Source organism: Poecile atricapillus, chromosome Z, assembly GCF_030490865.1.
Source record: "Poecile atricapillus isolate bPoeAtr1 chromosome Z, bPoeAtr1.hap1, whole genome shotgun sequence".
In the NCBI taxonomy this organism is placed as follows: domain Eukaryota; kingdom Metazoa; phylum Chordata; class Aves; order Passeriformes; family Paridae; genus Poecile; species Poecile atricapillus.
The window spans coordinates 51,405,471-51,425,066 of record NC_081289.1 but is presented as its reverse complement, the minus strand read 5'-3'; the positions used below and the strand labels follow the sequence as shown (position 1 = coordinate 51,425,066).

Here is a 19,596-nt window from a genome sequence, read left to right as displayed (position 1 = left end):
AGATAGATAGATAGATAGATAGTACTATATAGCAAGTAGGAAACAGAATGGGGAAAAATGAAGGCTTCTCATTTCAATTGTGGTCCTTTTTCTAACTGGCAGTTGTTCCTGTTTTCAAGTGTTTGTTTCTACTTTAATGAGGATACCAACTTTCATCCAGTGAGATGTGTGGATCACTTTGTTAGCGCACTTGCACACACCAAGGCAACACACCAGCTGGAAATTTTGACTTTTAGCTGAATTATTTTTCCCCAGCAAATGGCTTTCCTTTTGACATATTTTAATGTACTTGCACACTGAGAGGAAAAGTGGGTGAACAGAAAACAGACTGTTTTATTAACCCAGCAGTCACCTTTGAGATTCATACGTGTCCACTTTTTTCTTGCCTTTGTACCTAATCCCAAGAGCCTGGTACCTGGCTTCCCTTGGAATAACAAAGTCAGTCACAAACCTCCAAACATGATTGTTAACTGAATGCCAACTGTTTCTTCTCATCTTTTTTTTTTTTTTTCTTTTTTTTTTTTTTTTCCAGTACTCTGTTAGGAATTGTGTTCTTATGGGTGCCCTATAACCATAATATTAATTTGAGTTTATACTGAAACTGTTTTTTTTTCTTTCTTCTTTTTTTTCTTAATAGTAGATGTACATTGTTCAAGAAATTAAATTGCTGCTTCTATTTTGTGTGTGTATTTTATAGTGATTTTTTTCAGCTCTGCGAATAGTGGGAAGGAAGAAATAAAGCAATGCTGCAGGCACTTACTGGACTACAGTTTCAGCTCAGAGGAAAGCTACAGGATCAAAAGTGGCCAGACAAGCACCCTCGAGAAGAAGCCCATGCACATTATTCACAGTGTCATATGCCAGTTTCACAGTATACTGCGTTCAATGGATTTTTTCCAATGGGAACACACTTTTCATCAGACAAAGCTCCAGCAATCTCAGAGGTACCTGTATTACCAGTAGATATTTACAAAGCAGATTTCAGAATGCTGTGTTAACTGCTGAAAGCTATTCTTAATTGTAACACATTATCTCATTTCGGAGTGCACCTAAATGGAAGCAGGAGAGAGAGGTGAGGATGAAGCTGCTGGAATTAACATGTTCTAAAAAATAAATAGGGCTCAAGCAAGCAAATACCAAGGTATTTAAGTAGGTCTTGTCCCTGTGCTGCCTCAAAACATGTTCTTTAAATCATTAACTTTGGATCAACTCTCTAATGGTCCAGGGCTGACAATTTGCACTCTATCTTCCTTTTGGATAGTGGAATGTCCCTGGAGTTTCCTTTCAACACCACAATGTACTTCCAGGCAGCAGACAAGCTAAGATCCAGCCAGAGGGCAGTGAGAACAAAATCGAGCAGCTCCATGTTTGCTTTCTTGCCCCGTGTCAGAGCAGGCAGCATCTCATGACAGAGGGAGGGAGGATGCTGCACCCTGGTAAAGGCTTTAGCACCAGCCATTTTGGAATACACTTTTTTCGTGCACTGTTGTTGACAGCCTGGGGCAGTTCTGGACCATAATCTAGTCCCCCATCTCCAAGAATGTGTGATGGACAAGTGGTTTGGTACAGTGGCTGTGGTGTCCAGGACAATTTTGCACAGTCTATCTGCTCCTTGGAAGGGGTGCAGAGCTGCCCCACAGCCACATCACCTCTTATGAGCTGTGAGTTACAGAGTGGAAGCTAAAAACCCGTCACTGAACACATCAGATGATGCCACCATATTTCTTTATATTTGGAAGTAACTGTGGTATTTCAAATACCACATGGTGGCAGCTGCTGATAAAGGCTGGTACTAGTTTGTTTTTCATTTTTAAAACTGAGGAATTATAACTTTCAGTAAGTGGAGCAGCCAGGTTTCAGACATTTCAGACATGTTACATCAGGAATGTTCTGATGACTTGGTATCTAGTGCACTGAACCTTTCTTAGCTGACAGTGGGACCGAAAATAAAAATATAAATAGAGATTCAAACTCCGAATCCAACAATGAATATTTTAAACCTTTCTTTGACTGCTAATAAAATTTTCTTCCAGTTTTCACCACTCCCTTTCTCTTCTGGGCTCTCTCCACTCTCCTGTTCCTCCAGTATTCCTCACTGTAGCCTGGGGAAAAGAAGTTTTAGAAAAATAATAAAGTTTTTATTTATTCCTTACAGCTTTTCTGCCCCTGTGGGCATTTGTCTGCCTGTCTGGCTAATGTGCTGTAATGAATCTGCTCTCTGCCATACACACACATATCGTCCTATCAATCAGGGAGAGGAAATGCTGAGTATGGTGAGCACTAACAAGCACTCGGAGGGGTCAGTACACCAGTGCACTACAGTGGCACGCTACTTTCCCTACAGGCTGCTTTAATTGGGGGAGCACGAATGAGGCAGCGTGTGGCTGGCACCATGCCTTTTTGCCAATATCTCTGCTTTGGCAAACTGACCCTCTCTGCTTCACCTGTCAGGGCAGCGCTAACCCTCCTCTGGTTCCCTCCTCAAGTCCCTCTCAACCTCGTTGGAGTCTCTGGGTTAGCTGGAGCAGGTGCAGCTGCTGGAGGAGATTCCTTGCAAAGGCTAGAGGGTGATCAAAGGGTGCTGCAGAGCCTGTGGGGATAGCATTTCTTTGCAGGTCGGAAATCATGATGCAAATAGACATGGGAAAAGATGGAGAAGAGGGGACTGAGGAAACTTAAAGCAAGGGGGAATAGGAGAGAGAAATGGTGAAAGAAATAGGAGATGAGGAAACTGGAAGGGCTGAGAAAAAAATGTTGAGTAAACAAATAAGAGGAGAAAAAAAGATAAAGAAGTAAAAATAAAAAAAAAATGTGGAAAGTCACATATTACTAGAGAGAAAGACTCAAAGGAAAAAAAAAGAGAAAGCCAAAAATATTCCTGTACCCAAATCAGGGAGACAGGAAGCAGAACCTCCAGAAGAACTCAGAGATGATCAGGAGACTGGAAGTATTTTTCAGGGCAGGTTTCAGGATTTAAACAAGAAATTGTGTCCAATCCATAATTAAGTAGTAGTGTTTTAAGTTATATACATATAGATAGCTTGACTTCTAGACATGATTCCTTTTCACCTTTATGGGGTGCCAGTATGCCCTTAAGGACTCTGTCATTGCCTTATAGCAAGACTTACTACTGAGAAAATTTTCTACTGGAGGTTTCTCAGTAAAGTCTTTGTTGGCTGTTTGGAAGGAGAAAAGGGATTTGTTGAGAAGAATGGAGGAAATACAAATTTCTGAGGGGAAGTAACAAGCAAAGTGAGATCTTGGGGTTAACAGCATAAGTAAGGAGGGAGACTTGTACCTTTTGTCATGTCTTAAATTTTCTTTGCCCAGAAGTTCTTGTGTTCACAGATGTAGCATGTTTGCATGGCAGTCAAGTGATCAAAATATCTTAAAGCAGTTTTTCGTTGCCCAGAACGAGCACTATTGGGGAATCCATCTTGAGTGAAATTTACCATAGAATGCCATTGAGAGCGCATCTTTGAGATCAAGAATCTGTGAAGTAGCAAGAAAGAGTTAGTTTGGTACTTTAGAAAAAAGAGTAGCAAAGTCCCAAGAAAGAGTTTGAAGAATGAGACCTCTCTTTGTAACATAAAATCTTGATTCAGATTAATTTCTGTGTTGATCGAGGGAAGTGCTCTCCAGGAAGGCAGGTTAACCTATAGAAATACCCAAGGCAGTAAAAGAGCCACCAGATTTTCCTCTGCAGTATTTGTAAGCTCTATAAAGTAAGAAGCTTTGGCTTTAGCAAACATCCTGATTGGAGGTTTTGAAAGAAAACCCAGATGAAAGTAGGATGCCATTTTTAACTCAAAAAGTGGTTTGTGCTCTTGAACTCTGTTGCCTGATAAGGTGAAAGTCAGTATGTTATGAGGAATACCATCCATCAGTCACTGGGTTAAAGTTTATACCTTGCTGCCCTTTCCTCAGGAGTGTTCCACTATATTAGTGAAAGTTCACCTTAAATACTGACTAGGAACACCCTTTGAAGGAAAATTTGTTTTCTCTAGGATCAGTTTTTGTCAAATATTAGTTTTGGTGGAAATTTTAGTATCTTTTTTTTTTTTTCAAGCAATCACTTAAAACAAACTAACAAGATAGAATAAAATGGAATGGAATGGAATGGAATGGAATGGAATGGAATGGAATAGAATGGAATAGAATAGAATAGAATAGAATAGAATAGAATAGAATAGAATAGAATAGAATAGAATAGAATAGAATAGAATAGAATAGAATAGAATAGAATAGAATAGAATAGAATAGAATAGAATAGAATAGAATAGAATAGAATAGAATAGAATAGAATAGAATAGAATAGAATAGAACAGAACAGTTTAGGATGGAAAGGACCTCAGAGAACATCAAGTCTACTGTTAACCTAACACTGCCAAGTCCACCACAAAACCTTGTGCCTAAGTACCACATTTACACCTTTTCTAGATACCTCCAGGAACGGTGACTTTGCCACTTCCCTAGGCAGTGTTTTCCAGTGCATGACAGCACTTTCTGCAAAGAAATTTGTCCTAATACCAAACCTAAATCTTCCCTGGAGCAACTTGAGGCCATTTATTCTTTTCTTCTTGGAGTTCTTTATGCTTGAAACCTGTAACTTTGTCAAAGACATGAGTCAGAGACCTTGATCAATTGGAAATGAGCAACATTGCAGCAAAAAAAAACCAAACAAATTCCCCACATTAAAAATGCATATAAATAAATAAATAATCATTGAGTAGGACTAGGGATACTGATTTAGCTGTGCATTTGGGGCTGACCATTGCTGGATGCTGTGTAAATTAATACTACCACAGATCCAGTAGGAAACTGGTAGGAAGGTGAGGACTAGCCAGAGACCAGTAAATCATTAAATTATAAAAAAGATATAAATTACCATGAAAGATTTTGGGAACATTATCTGTTTAACTAGTGCAAAACAGAATTTAAAGGCAACCTGCAGAAACACCTCTCAACAGCTAAGAGATACCAAAACACTGAGAACACACTCTCCAATATACACAGCAAAGGTATACCTTGGACAGTGATTGGAAGCTAATCTCAGGCACCTGAGTAATGAGTAATTACTTAAGAGCAATGATTTACTGCATATACTGGGAAAAGCTCTGTGTAAGAGTCTGCCAGTTAGCCACTTTGAAGTCCCCACTCTACTACTATTTTCTCAATGAGTGGTTGGGAAAAATAATATTGTTGCAGTGACCTGGGGCACTCAGGAAGCTTGAAGATAAGCTTCTCACAAACATTTCTGCCTGTAAATGGCTGTATTTTTTTTGGAAATAATTGTTTTAGGCTGCTGGGGCTTAATTTTCATACTTTCTCTTTTGAAACTTTTCTGCAGGAAAATTTTGTATTTAAAGACAGAACAGGTCCAGTCCAGACATTGCTAGGAGAGAAGTCATGGCTTTTTAAAAGTACTCTGAAAGTCACAAATACCTTTAATGTCCTGTGCTTATATCTCCCATGTAGGGAGTTTAATTTGTCCAGTGTCTGCTACACTGGCATCTTTCCAGCTTCTTTTTAAGGTGTGCGCTCTTGATTGCAGCAACTTGATTGCATCAACTCCCACACTTCATACAATAATGCAAACCCTTTCTTAAACTGATACAGTTTTCTTGGTGGATAGGCACATAATTTGAAGGATTAGGAGACACTGTGAAAGGGAGAACAGCGGTGTCTTACTACTCCTGCAAAAAATATATCATTTAAAAGCCCAAAAATGCACTCTGTGCCCAAGGAGAACCATTTCAGATTTGCGTACATATCCCATCTGCCTCCATAGCATCTCTAATACCATTATAGGGCTTTGCTCCAGGCCACAACTGCTGTGTAAATGACGTAGTAGCAGCCCACAGAAGCACAAGAATACTTCAGCTAGAATAGATCAGCTGTCCATAAAGCTTAATAATCTGTTTCAGAATACCTTCACTGGGCTTTTGCCTATCTATGAAACAAGTGTCTGCATCTGAACTAGATTCTTTAGCAATTTTTGTAGCCAGTGGGGCAAGTGGATCCATTTAAGATCCAATTTATCTGGCTTATTTTAAGTATGTACTTTGAAGTAAGATGGATTGCACCCTCTAAGTGATATTTTTCTCCCTGCTGACTGAAAAATAAGTCTAAATAATTAGCTTGTATGTAAGCATCTACATTTTGTCATAAACACAGTCAAATAAATTCCACCTCTATGTTATTTGAATTCTCAAAACTTCTTGATTCCACTTCGAATTAGCTTATGAGATGATGCTTGAGGGTTAAAATTTAATTTTATGTTAAATTACCACAACCAAAGTAATTGAGGTTGTTATGTTTTAAGTCTTCCTAGACTTTCTGCTGAAGCAGTTCGTAGCAGCAAGGCTGTCTGTGTCTGCAGATTGTTTCATGGCAGTCACTTAAAATATGTTACTTTTTAGTTTTATGCATGATAAACATTTTATTTTTAAAAATAATACTTACATTTATGAATATTAAGAAAATACTTAGATTTTGTATCACTGTTTCTATCATGAGAACAAGTATATAGAAAAGAGGAAGGGTTGAAAATTACTTGAAGGGGTTCATAAATAAGAGGGAAAAGGGAATTGGGAGAAAGAGCAAAATACATTTTGGAAGATCTAGAAAGAGGAGGAGCAGAATGGAGACCAAAAGAGATGAGTAAGTGGGAAATAAATACAGAGATCTGTGTAAGATCCTCAGGCTCACTCATTATTTTGTAGACTTTCATAATATATCTTCTTTTTTTCTCTTTTTCAAACTTCACAGACTTCATCTTTTTAACCTTACAGTGTCTAAAGTCCACAGTCTCTATTCTTTCTCCCATATACCTCATCATTTTTTTCAGTTTTTCAGACATTTTTATTTTTGCTATGTCTATTCTTGCACACACCTCTGCACATCTGAGCACAGCTATTAACCCACTTTTGTTTGATGATTCCTGTGGTATGGAAATCACTGATGTCACTGCGACTCAAAGAGTAAGTTCAGCAGGTCCATTGCCTTCAGTAGCAGAAGAGAGCATTAGAGCTGAATCAAAATTTGATTGTTGTTTCAAAATTAGAATTACAGGTAACAATCTTTTAAAGGCTTGAAACAGTCTACTGTACGTGTGGTTCTTTTTAAAGTCTGATGTGATTCTTGATATGAGGGAGGCAAAGTGTGGAAGACAGATGTAAGAAGGGAGCCAGTCATGGCTTAATCACAGGATGTCCTGATTTCTTCCCATGTATTTATTCTCAGCTCAGAACCCTGAACAGTAGTGAGCTGTCTATCCACTCTTGTACATTTAACTATGCCTAGGACACGTCCAGGCAGTCCTACTGTTAGGACAGTCCCCGGCACAGTTTTAGCCTATGCCTATGAATGCTGCTCCTCAGTGAGGCTTGAAAGTTACAGGGTCCTGGGACAGTTCATAATCAGCATTTTGCAAACAGCTGAATTCTTCTGGTTGTCAATGGCTCCAATGAAAAAAACATGAACTCTTCCATGACTTCTGGGCTCAGTGTCCACCACCATTCCTACGTGTATCAATTTTATGAATAAAATTATAACTTGAGAGGGCCCTGTAAAACTTTTCCTTTGACAACCATGTGCTGCTTAATGTGTATTTCAAAATGGGTGGTGCAAATAGGGGAGGAACCCATTTGCAAGAGTTAAGCTTTTTTTTTTTTTTCATGAAGAGTATGAACAGAATTAACAAAGATTTTACAATTGTAAAGTAAAGAATAATACTGCAAATGCTGCTGTTGCTACCTTGAGGCTGTTCAGGCTTTTCCAGTGTTAATGAAAGGAGACTCAGTTTCTTGTCACCTGCAGCAAAGAAAAGCTCCACAATCTTGCAAAGAAGATCAGCATTTTTTGAAGTGCTGGCCCAGGATTAAAAGCATAACAGGATTCCCACTTCCTACTGACTTCAGTGGAAAGGTGAGGACCAATATTGGAATTATGATTCCAATATAAATCTACACTTGACTTGACAGTCATACTGTTCCTGAACTGACAAATGGCAGCCGAGGAAGAAGTAGTCAAGCTGAAGGGTCACTAGGGAAAAAAGGAGCTTTGAGGGAGCAGTGCTAGTTTCGATGACAAGGGCTATAGTAATTGAATCTTGAAGAGACCTGACTGTTGAGATATTAAGTATTATACACTGCATTAGTAATTACATAACAGATATTAATAATGATTCTTATACAAGTGTTTGTTAAACCAGTAATTCAGATTTAATGAATAACCAATGGCCTTTTTTATAAGAGGGAATCCCATGCTTAATTTCTGAGATTAATCTTATTTAAAGCAAAAATTCTCTCTCTGAATAGCTGGTAGTATTCAGTTTAAATTAGCATCTGCTGAAGTGAGCAGTTGAGCTTCTTCTGACATTTATTAGGACAAATGCATAAAGGCTGTGCTGTGGCAATACCATTTAATTGTCAAGGCAATTAGTTGCCACTTTGGATATCAGAATTGTCACTGAGTTAAAAAATAAGGGAAGAAGACATGGCAGAAATAGTTTCCTTTTTAACTGGAAATTGTGTCTGAATTTTATATTAGTCATAGAAGTGAGAATCTGATGACATGGATCAGACCTGGACATAACAGGGAAAAAGTTATAATTTTAACAATGGTTGATCTACTTTTGACTTCAAACCAACACTGAATTTTATAAAAAAATACGTAAATCACTGGATACTAAGCTAAAATTCCCTGTAAGGTTTATGGTTCCTTTACCTCCCTAGAAAAATCAGCATTATTTTTTTTTTATTCAACATATAAAAAAATCCCTCATGCACTATTCTGTGAGTCTTCATTTGCTTTTAAACCTGTGTAGATCTTAAGCAAATCATATGTGCATGACTCCTGCCTTTTACTATTAGAGTTTTCTTAGTTTTAAAGTGATTCTTATAATTATTTTCTTTCAATATACAAGTAAACTGACTACTGGCCACACAAAAGAGTCCTCTTCATCTGTGCTCATTATTGTACTTTTGGTTCTCAAATGTTTTCTAGAGAAATTCGAAGTCAGTTTTGTATACCTGCCATGTAATATTAACAGAGTAAAGCCAGAAAAATGCAGTGTAGAATGGGAGTTTATTTTGCTCAAGGCTCTGATCAAAAGTGCAGTGTCTGGAAGTCTATACTCTGGCAGCTTGTACAATGGCTGGCCTTTGGATTAATATAGGAATGCAAAGCTACAAGTCCTTAATCTTCATAAAGAATGACAACCATCTCTAAATGGCTAGAGCCTGTACACTCATCCCATCCTTCTCTGATCCTCATCAAAGTGCAATTTATTTGTTTCAATTCTGTCCAGATCAACTTCTACAGTCCATATTTTTAATGTTTTGGCCATTGCTGTATCTGGACAGATATGTTAATAGCTGATTCTCTGCTTTATAAAGGGGAAATTAGGCAAATTTTAAATCAAACTCTAGGAATAATTTAGTGAGATTTTTATTTTGGCTATGCTGGAGACCTCTGGGCTATGTTGTGATCCATCTGTGTAAAGGGAGAATTTTGCTTATCTCAGCTTCCATTTACTAGCTCTGCAACAATGGCAATGCATCTCATACATTCTCTCAAGATTATTTCCAACCATCTCTCAAAGTTCACTATGTATTTACCATGAGGCAATGATCCTGTCTCTTTTCTGAGCAGCACCAAATAAGATGAGGTTAGATAATAGCTGTATTATACTATAACTGAATTGGCTTCCATACATTATTTCTTTCTGAGAAAAGGTCTAGAACTTGTGGAGACCAGTGCTTCAAAACTTGGGAAAGTAATATTTTTTTTCAGAGGAAGAACATTAAAAGTTTGAGCTACAAATAGAAGATTGAATCCTTAAAATGTATAGAACAATTGATTTTGGGTTAATTTCTTTCGTTGGAGTGAGAGGCAAACATATTGAAATGCATGGAAGCTCCAGATAGCCTTTACAGGTAGTTGAAATCAAACTGAAATATGATTGCAATAGTGTCAAGATGTTGTGATTTGTCTGTGATTACCTGCAAGTCCAGCAAAACAAGAGAGGCTGACACCAATAGGATTTAAGAGATCTCACACTTTTCCCATCATGGTGTTTCTGCTCTTTTTATTGCCATCCTTCTTCTAAACACTTGTTGATCTCTGTTGTGATCTTGACTACACTCTTTCCTCATAATGATTGCTGCTATATTCACTCCCAGGAAATTTTTTTCTTAGTGAACTTAAATATAGAGCAATCCTCTTGATCAACTTTACCCAGGAAGGTATTACTCTTCTTTTTTTGTGATCAGCCATTATTCTAGGGCCACATTTTTGAAAAATGCAGCAACTGATCCTCATGTAAAATCTCTGTAGCATCTCCCTGTACTATTTTGAAAAGGAGCTTTTAGTCATTCTCTGGTATTTCCTGAAGTGCATTTTCCAGAAATGAAGAACATGGTTACTGTCAACAGAAACCTGTGGTTAACCTTGGTCTTGATTTCTCCACTAGTTGGAAGAAAATAAAAAACGAAACTTGTCACTTCCATCTGTCCTGACTCACAGCTGGTTCTCTATTGGTTTAGTTACACTTCAAGTGTTCTGCCGTATGAGCTTTGATCAGTAAAACATGATTCAATATCTCATATTTTCCTCTGAGAAAACAATATAAACAGCTCTTTATAACTGACATCAGCATTTTTTGATTTGACAGGGAATTTTAGGATGTTACAATTTTTTTTTCAGAAGTCAAATGTACACCTAAAACCAGAGTCATCAGTTTGGGCCATTGTATCATGTATGATGTAGAGGTAGTTATTCAAAATGCAAGGAAAATGAAGACAATCATTGCCCATCAAATGCAAATACAAAATAAACCACAAACAACTCAACATGAATAAAGAACCACAAGAATTATCTTCCACAAATTCAGTTGCCTGTTCACTTCTGTAGCATGGAACCACTTTTGTCCACCTAGAATTTTTCACCTGATATTTTATCCTTTCTCAGGAGACAGCTATTTGAATGCAATAATTTGAATCTGTGAGGTTGCTTAAAACTCACAAAGCTGCAAACCATAGAAATTGGTAATGGAGAAAAGTGTAATAAACAGAAGTAGCTTTGGTGCTCTACAAAGGAGAAAACCTGTTGCTAATGGCAGCAACTTTCTAGTGTCCATAAACATAAGGAAGAAAAGGTACTGTTATTCTACAGCCATGATTGTTTTCAAAGCAATGCTACCTCCAGGGGTTGTCAAGAGAGCAGAAAAAACACAATAACCCCCACATCTCTAACATTCCACATTCCACTTATTTCACCCAAGGCTGCATATTTATTTTGAGATTAATTTGGTACATGTAGTGTACGTTTGCCAAGATTTTTTTTTTTTGCTATTTAAATCTTCAATTCCAAAGCTATGTATTAATCCTATTACTGCTAATTGAGAGAAGTCTGCAGTCTTTTTGAGTTAGGTGAAGTTCAAGTTGTAATTGGTATCAAAGAAAGACACAGTGCAAGAACTGAATATTAATATTTAACTCTTGCCATTTTATTATTTCCACTTGAAAATCACAGCAGTGGTTAAAAGACCTTTTTATGAGTTCATGAGGGTAGTGAATTGGAGACTATGGGATGAGATTTTTCATTCATGCAGCAAGATTGACAAAAATTGCTTTGTAAGAAATGTAAATGAAATATTATACTGGGGCCCAGTAGTACTGGTTATAGCCACAGGTTTCTGAGTATTCCCATTACGAATTTTTCCTTGTAGGTTAAGTACCTGCACTGTTAAATTTTGCTCAAGGCTAATACAGCATACAAGATTCTAACCCAGGAGCTATTTAGCTCCAAATCTTCCATTTAGCCTTTTGCAGATAACTGTAGTTTTAGATGATGTTTTGAATTTGAGTACTTTTTAAATGACTGTGCTTTTAAAGCAAAACATCTCATAAGATATGCACACAATGGTGGATTAATTGCTTATGATGGAAAATAAAGACAAAGACCACCCAGGACAAAGATGATCCCTTTGATATAAGATCCCTGATCAAGTACATTTATTTGTACATCCATTCAAACACACAAATAGTGAATTTTTTCAAAGGTCAAAGAAATGAAAAGAAAAATGGCCACTGACTTGTTAGCAGTTAATGAAGAATTTCTCCATGTTTTATTTTGTCTATTTTTCTGTGTTTTATGCATTGGGAATTACAGGCTTTTCCTTTGACCATACCTATAGGGCATGTTCACTATGGGACTGCTATAATCAATCATTTGAGATCAAACTGGATGGAAACCAGAATGCAGGAATCATTTTAGAACTTTATCTTGTTGAAATATCACAAAAATAACAGGGGAAAAAAAGGGTGCTTGAGAGGAGAAAAAATGATCAGAGGTAATTCTGGAAGTCAGAGTAAACAAGAAAAGGGATCAAAACTTGGGAAAAAAAGCAAAGAAGGGATGAAAAATTAGGGAAAGCAACACTGAAAATAGCAAAGCAAAGTGGAAACAGCTTGAAATACTGCTTTTCCACCACTCACTTTACATTAGAGAGGAAAAATTTTGATAACAATAAATTATTTTTTTTATATTGAAATATTTTCCATCATATGAACATTGAAGATAGTCTAAACCAGTCATTTGACCAAAATGTCTAACTAGCAATGGTAGCAAATCTGGTTCCAAAGTGAGGTGTTTGAGTCTAAACACTTGCGCTGTGATTTCAGACAAATGCACAGACAAAGCTTTGTTTATTTACTTGAAAATTTTTCCATTAATATTTTATATTGACTTCAGAGTTTGTTACATTCATAGACCTTGCAAGTTCAGACTGAAAGTGGCTCCATGAAGGGCTGGTAACTTTTTGAGGTGCGTTGACACAACTGTAGTTGCAGTCACTTCCTTATGAAGAAGAAAACCCAACTGCTTTCTAAAGCAAACAAAACGTTTTGCTATTTTGTTATATTTTTTTCCTGGAAAAAGATCATGAAACTAATACTGGGTTGGACTACATGATAAATATAAGCTTACAACTTTCATTAGTGCTGCTCCAAATAATAAATATATTTCTAAAGAACAAACTCCACTTTTTGTTCATCTCTGGGTCATTAATAATTGAACCGTATCCTGCCTTTTTCATATTGAAAGAGGCAGACTATAGTTACAGAATAAAGGGTGTGAATAATTAAAAAATAGATTGCATTAGGTCTTGAGATAAGCTATGGTATCTAACACACAGAGAATGAAAAAAAAATGTTGCTACTACAACCTCCAACTGCCTTAGTGAGGATTTCGCCTTGAAAAATTCAATGGAACTGAATACAAATAAGCAATGTCATCCACTTTGCACTATTGAAAATGTGAATTTCGTGTCTTAAGTGATAATATTGATAGTTAAAATATATTTAATACATAGTTCTTGAAGAATCATCGAGTTCATTCAAACTCCAAGATTACTTCTCTCTCTAGATTTTTTTCTTCAGTTAGTAAAAATGCCAACAAGATTTGAATACAAGCATTCAGTTCATACCTTTTGAAGGCTGGGGGTCATTGACTCCAGGCTCCTTTTCTATATATTTATGTTAAGCAATTTTCTGGTCTCCACTGACATTTTGACAATATCATATAAATTGTAATATTTCACCCCCCACAGTCCAATTGTGAGGATGGTGTCACATGTTGCAGGTAAAAAATTTAAGATGCAGGGACACAAATTCATTTCCTCATAGTATAAGGTTTACCTTCCATAAATGCCTACCTATCCTAAATGGTTCCAGCTTTTAAGTCATGTAAATAATAGGCATCTAATTAAAGTTAGTTGCCCAAGTCTCCTGTCATGAACCAAAAGAATGGAGCATGTCCAGAGGTAAGAGGAGAAAAAAAAAAAAAAAGAAGAAAAAAATTCCTGCTTTTATATGAAGTCTCCCAGGGTATCAGAAAGTAATTCACTTTTTGGAGATACTTTCTTTTGCTATTGTCCAAAAGATGGACTTTTTCATAATGTAGACTAGAAAACCACCTCTTAGAGATGAATTTCAGTTGTGATGAATGCTCAAAATTATCCAGGGACTCAAGTTCAGGTAGAAAATTGCACCTGAGTCTTTAATGTCTTTGTGTAACAGGTAACCACTGAGCTATTCTCCTTGCAACCCAGATGATCTCCCTCTAGAGACTGAATCCACTTGTAGACAAGTGAAGCTTGAAGTCTTTTCTCCCCTTCAAGTCAGTAATGTGCATTTCATTCTTTCACAGCAGGATTACAACAAATACTGCTCTACAAATGACTGTGAGAAGCCAAAGCATCTTTCAGGATAGTGATACAGACAACTTTTATGACCTGCCTGACATTGTGCTCATCTTACATTGACCAGTGGTAGAAGTAGGACAAGATGAATTGGTAATTTGATGTCTTCTGATATCTAACACAAAATATTTCATATTAGATGTGTGTTAACTATCTGGAATAACCATAATGTAAAAATTTTCTACAGCAGTTCTGCTGTAAAACAAATATCACTTTCCTGCAGGCTGGCTAAGGATTGCTACCTGCAAGCCAAAAGACCTAGGACCAATTTCAAAACCCACTGATGGCTTTTTACTTTATTGAGCTTTACTTTCAGTTTACAAAAGCAGAATTTTTAGGGTTACATGAAGAATCATTTTGTGTTCAGACAGAAAAATAGTTGTGTAAACACTTTGAAAACATTCCAGGCAGTGATACTTCCAAGAGACTTCGTCTGACCAGACACTCCACTGATTTGTGCTTAAAATGTTACTAAAAAAACATGCTATGGAAGGTATTATTTTAGATCATAGGCAATAAAACTTAAGGAGAATTCAGCTCTTTAAAGCCCTGTGTCTTTTTGAATAAAATTGAACACATGTAAAGCAAAAAACCCCCAAACAAATCCATGAACCTTTTCTGTGCTCTTATTTGAAATCTTTATATCAAGTCAGGCCTCAGCGTGTACAGGGCTATTTTAAGCACAGTTTCTACCAAAAGAACTGCTGATGACATTTCAGAAGTGATTCCCTCACTGCTGTGCTCCAGTTAATGGGCCACTCTTGTGATAGTAACGGTATTGCTTCTAAAAATGTGATAATCTGCTGCAGATAGAAACATCTTCTGCATAATGTCCATTGATTAAAAAAAAAACCAAACATACTAAAAACCTTATCTGTTGAACAGAGACTTGGGGTAAATGAGGCATAAGTGGACTTTATTCTTAAAAATAATAAGAGAATCTACTATTAGGAGTATGTTCTTTTCAATCCCTTTTCCCCTTGATAATTTGGTATACTTAATATATAAATATACCTATGACTCCCTGTAAGTATAGATATACCTGCTTAAAAGATATTCTATATGTATGTGTGGAAGTGTATACAACGGTCAAAAGCTGTGAGGAGTGGTCCATTGTCACTCCACTGAATATAACACCATAAATATGCATATGAGCACTGTGCTCCCAAATGCTTGCTCCCTAAGAGTCTAATTTCTTGCTATTCATAATGGATCAACAGTTTCATTGCAGAAATAAGCACCTGGTAATCAAAGAGACAAGCAGCCTATGATTGCTGTTGAGGTAGTTGTGATACACTATTTATTACATTTGTGCTAGATCAGGAGCTTAGATGAGGCACATTAGGCTGATATTCCCAAAAATGCCTTTACGACTGGGAAATGCAGCCTCCATGATTGCAGTTAATTAGTGAGTGCCAAATTATATAGAAAACAGGTGAATATATAATTTCTTCTTTTCATCAGTAATACCAAAACTCTCCAAAATGTCAATAATATTAATCTACTTAACCTGAAGTACACTCCCAATTATTTTTTCTACAATTGCTTTTTTCACAGTTGGAAGATAAATGTGGATTTTCTTTATAGCTGCATGGTGTTCCTCTAAATATAATCATATTCTTTTATGCAGCTTCCTTGCTGCCAATGTTGGCAGTCTGCAGTGCTTCAGTTCAGTGGATTACTTTGTGGCTCTTAAGTTCATAATGTGTGTTAGTTCTTTGAGAAAGTATTTCTGAAATACTCACTGAAAAGGGAATGTGCCCAGGTGAAATATTAAATGGTGCTCTTCAAGACTTCAATCAATACAATATACATTTTTAATTCAATGTCTTTCAGTATGCAAGTCACTGCAATTTCAATTATTAGATATTAGTCAGAAACTAGATCATACAGGATGGTATAATTCGAGAAAATCATAAGACTTCAGAAACTTAAAAGAAAGATTGGAGCTTCTGCTCACCTGCTTGAAATCCACTTTAGCGTAGACTGATTCAGGTCTGATTTTCAAGAGGTTTTTATATTTCTTTTTTTCCCCTCCAGTATTTTTAATATTAGTTTTACTGCATCAGATTTTTTCTCATGTACGGGCCCTTGCCTAAATCCTTTTCTATCTCTGATATGTGCTATTTACTATATATTAAACCAAATGAAGTTATATTCCCTATAATATCTGTTTTTTACCTTTCAGTCAATATTAAAATTGGAGAGTTATTTCACAAGAGGTCTTCACATTATGAGAAAATACAATATTTTAAAAAAATAATATTTACTGAAAGAGCAAGAGCATTGTTCCTTCTGTATTGTCTTGTCTTTATACCATTGTAGATGCAACATGTAGTTTTTCTAGGATTCAAAGGATACCATTGTGACTTTGTAACTTCTCTGAAATCAGTTGAGAGTTTTGGATTTTGGGTAAAACCTCCTAAAATTCCTGCAAACTCAGATTCAATAACTATATTTGATTTTTGTTTTAATAAGGAGGTATACTGTAGAATTCCAGATTTTTTTGTTATCTCTTAAAGGGTCAGTGCTTCCTTGGGTTGTTCTGTATTCAATAAATAAAAACCTTTTGGATATGCTTCAGAGTGAAGCAGTGTTCCAGGAAGTTCAGTTTCAAAGTGACATCCATCACTTTCCCAAGGCAGCAATATTTGATCGTTTCTAGGACAGCTTCTTAAAGAAATGTGGCATGTTTTGATGGCAGTTGCTTTCTGTTTGCTCCTCATAAACCCTCCCTTCATTCCATCTCAATGACTTTGATCCTGCAGTCCAGGTTCAATAGAACTGCCTTGAGGTGTCACGGAAATCCATGGGCACCTGAGGTAAAAAGCATAAACTGTGCAGTGGGAAAAGATAACTCTTAATGAGCCCACAGAGTAACGAGCAAGGGCAGCAGATGAGTGGGGACACTCAGGTTTATTCGGGCTCAGGAGCCTGTGTGCTGAAAGGTTCCTCCACTGGCAGGAGATGTGATCACCTCTTGGAAGGCGCAGTGCAGTGATCATGAAAAATAATCTAAAACTGGGTAACTTGGAGTCTTGGGAGAGAAAGCTTTAAGGGAAATATAACAGAAATCTACAGGAAACAGCAGTTTATCAGTTTCACTATTTATGGAAGAGCTTGTTCATCTGAAACATTCAGATTATACTGTGTATATGTAAAATTCTCATGATAAGAGACACTACTGCAATATTTTATTTATCATACTTCTTCAGCTCACACTCATTTTGGGGCTGTGCCTCTGTTTCTATTTCTTCTCCACAGGTTTTTAAGGTAGTGTAACAAATCAATGCTTTTGACTGGTGTGTTGAATATTGAACCAGGCTTTGTATTTTTCTTTTGCTAATCTTACAATGTTCCACATCTGAAAATAGATACCCCTTTCATCTGAACACTTGAGGTCCCTTATCTACTTCAGTGAAGTCATGTTCAGTGCAGAAAATGTCATGGAAAATGTATAAAATTGATGATGATGATGATGATGATGATGATGGTGATGATTTCTGTACTTATTATTTAGGCACAGCTCCTAATCAATACCAGTAATTTAAAATGAGAACAATGGGCTTTTTTACTGTTTAAAAAAGATATCTTGCTTAGTAGAAAAGAGAGAGGATCTAAAAGAAGATGCAATTTCCAGGGAAAAAGCTCAATTTCTGAATTGTGTTACTGGAAGTAAAAAGATGAATTAATGTGACTAATTTCAGAATCAGTCTTGCTGTATTTAACACACAGCTGGCCTTGGAGTGGAGCATTTTAAATGAAATTAAGAAGTAGTTTGGTAGGACCCTTTATGTATTTTATCACATTACTGACAAGAGATCTAACTTGTTTCCATTTTTGAAAAACAGGTGGTTTTCGGCTTAATGATAAGGTTCTTATAGGGTTCAGACACTCAGGTTTAAGTCTGCCTGGACAACATATTTTACATACAGTTAAGAATCTAGTTAAGAATAACTACTTTTTCTCTAAGCAGTTTTTTTTTGCTGTTTGCACTCTATTTCAAGCTCAAATCAATTGTTCTTGTAGGCAATAAACTCCTATTTCTGTTCCCTGCTGTATTCCATATCTAGTGCAGTTCATCTTAGGTCTTGGTTCTTGGTGGCCTTTTATTAGCGTTCTGATGTAGAAGTTGAATGTTAATCTGTAAATTGTGATAGTATGAATTCCTGTTCCTCCTGATTACTCAGGGAGAAAATAATTTACATTTCATATAAGTTTGGACATGGAGGAAGGAATCTAGAAGACTTTCAGACTAAGCTACCACGCATGATACAGGGCTTCTGACAGACCTTTGCACTGGGCTGCTCCTGTGGAAGTTGTAGGGAATTGATATTGACCTCAGTAACAGAGCATTTTCAGAAGCCTCTACTGTGACTGAAACAGGTTGTAGTCAGAAGTTATTGGATAGTTCTGTTTTTTTCCACCAGATCAGTGCCCCAGTGTGCAAAACATTATACAGACATAGTGAACCACTTAAGGGCCTTACAGCTTTAAAAGACTTATGGACAGAAAGCACATCTTAAACTTTAAAAGTTTCAGTGTCAAATCCAGCAGTAGAGAAAAAAGGTGGAAAGGATAGCAGTAATCATTTAATGCAGATACTGAAGTAGTATGCTGGTTTAAATACTGTTGCTGATATTTTACTTTTCTGCATTAAAAAATAGTTGGAACTGAGACAAAAATTGTCAGTTCTTTGAAATAAATGGCTGTTCTTGGCTCTGGGGATCACTTAAATGAGTGGGGTTGGAGGTTCTGGAAAGTTCTGAAATGTTCCTGTAAAAATGTAATCTACCTGAAAAATTTGGACTCTGTACAAAGTAAATTTAATTGGCTTCTTTAGTGTAGAAAAGCATTTCTATACTTTTAAGTATAGAAAATTGACACATAGAAACTATCTTGTGCACTGGAACTGCAAATTCTCCACTGTCTTGCTCAGAACAGGTTATTTCATCTCAGCTTTAAATGCTGTGATGGGTTCCAGCTGAGTGAGGTGTGTGGTCAGATGCCCCTGCAAATATTGCCCCAGTTTAACAGAATTGTGAGTAATTGTACCAGATACATTTTTCAAGTGAGAGAGAAGAAACTACTGGGAGACAGCAGCCACGTGCTGGAATGTGTCTGGTCTTCTGTGAGCAGCATTCTGAGGTAAGAGGCCAGAGGAACAAAGTCTTCCTATCCTCCTCTTCCTGGTGGAAATGCTCCTCAGCACAGCTCTTGGCAACACCATGTATAGTGGCTCCCCCATTTATGTGATATATTCAGCATTATCAAAGGATTCAGAATTTGGAGGCTGGATTTTACAAAACAAATTCTGGTGGTTTATGGAT

At 36.7% G+C, this 19,596-nt stretch overlaps 1 protein-coding gene across 1 annotated transcript in view; it reads left to right on the top strand.

Moving 5' to 3' along the window:
* Positions 1 to 743: 743 nt before the first annotated feature.
* Positions 744 to 19,596, top strand: part of LOC131572710 (transcription factor EC) — an 88,728-nt gene continuing 69,875 nt past the window's right edge. Inside the window, exon 1 of the mRNA XM_058826005.1 lies at positions 744 to 944. Within this exon, the coding sequence (XP_058681988.1) occupies positions 744 to 944 (201 nt within the window). The remainder of the gene's footprint in view (positions 945 to 19,596) is intronic.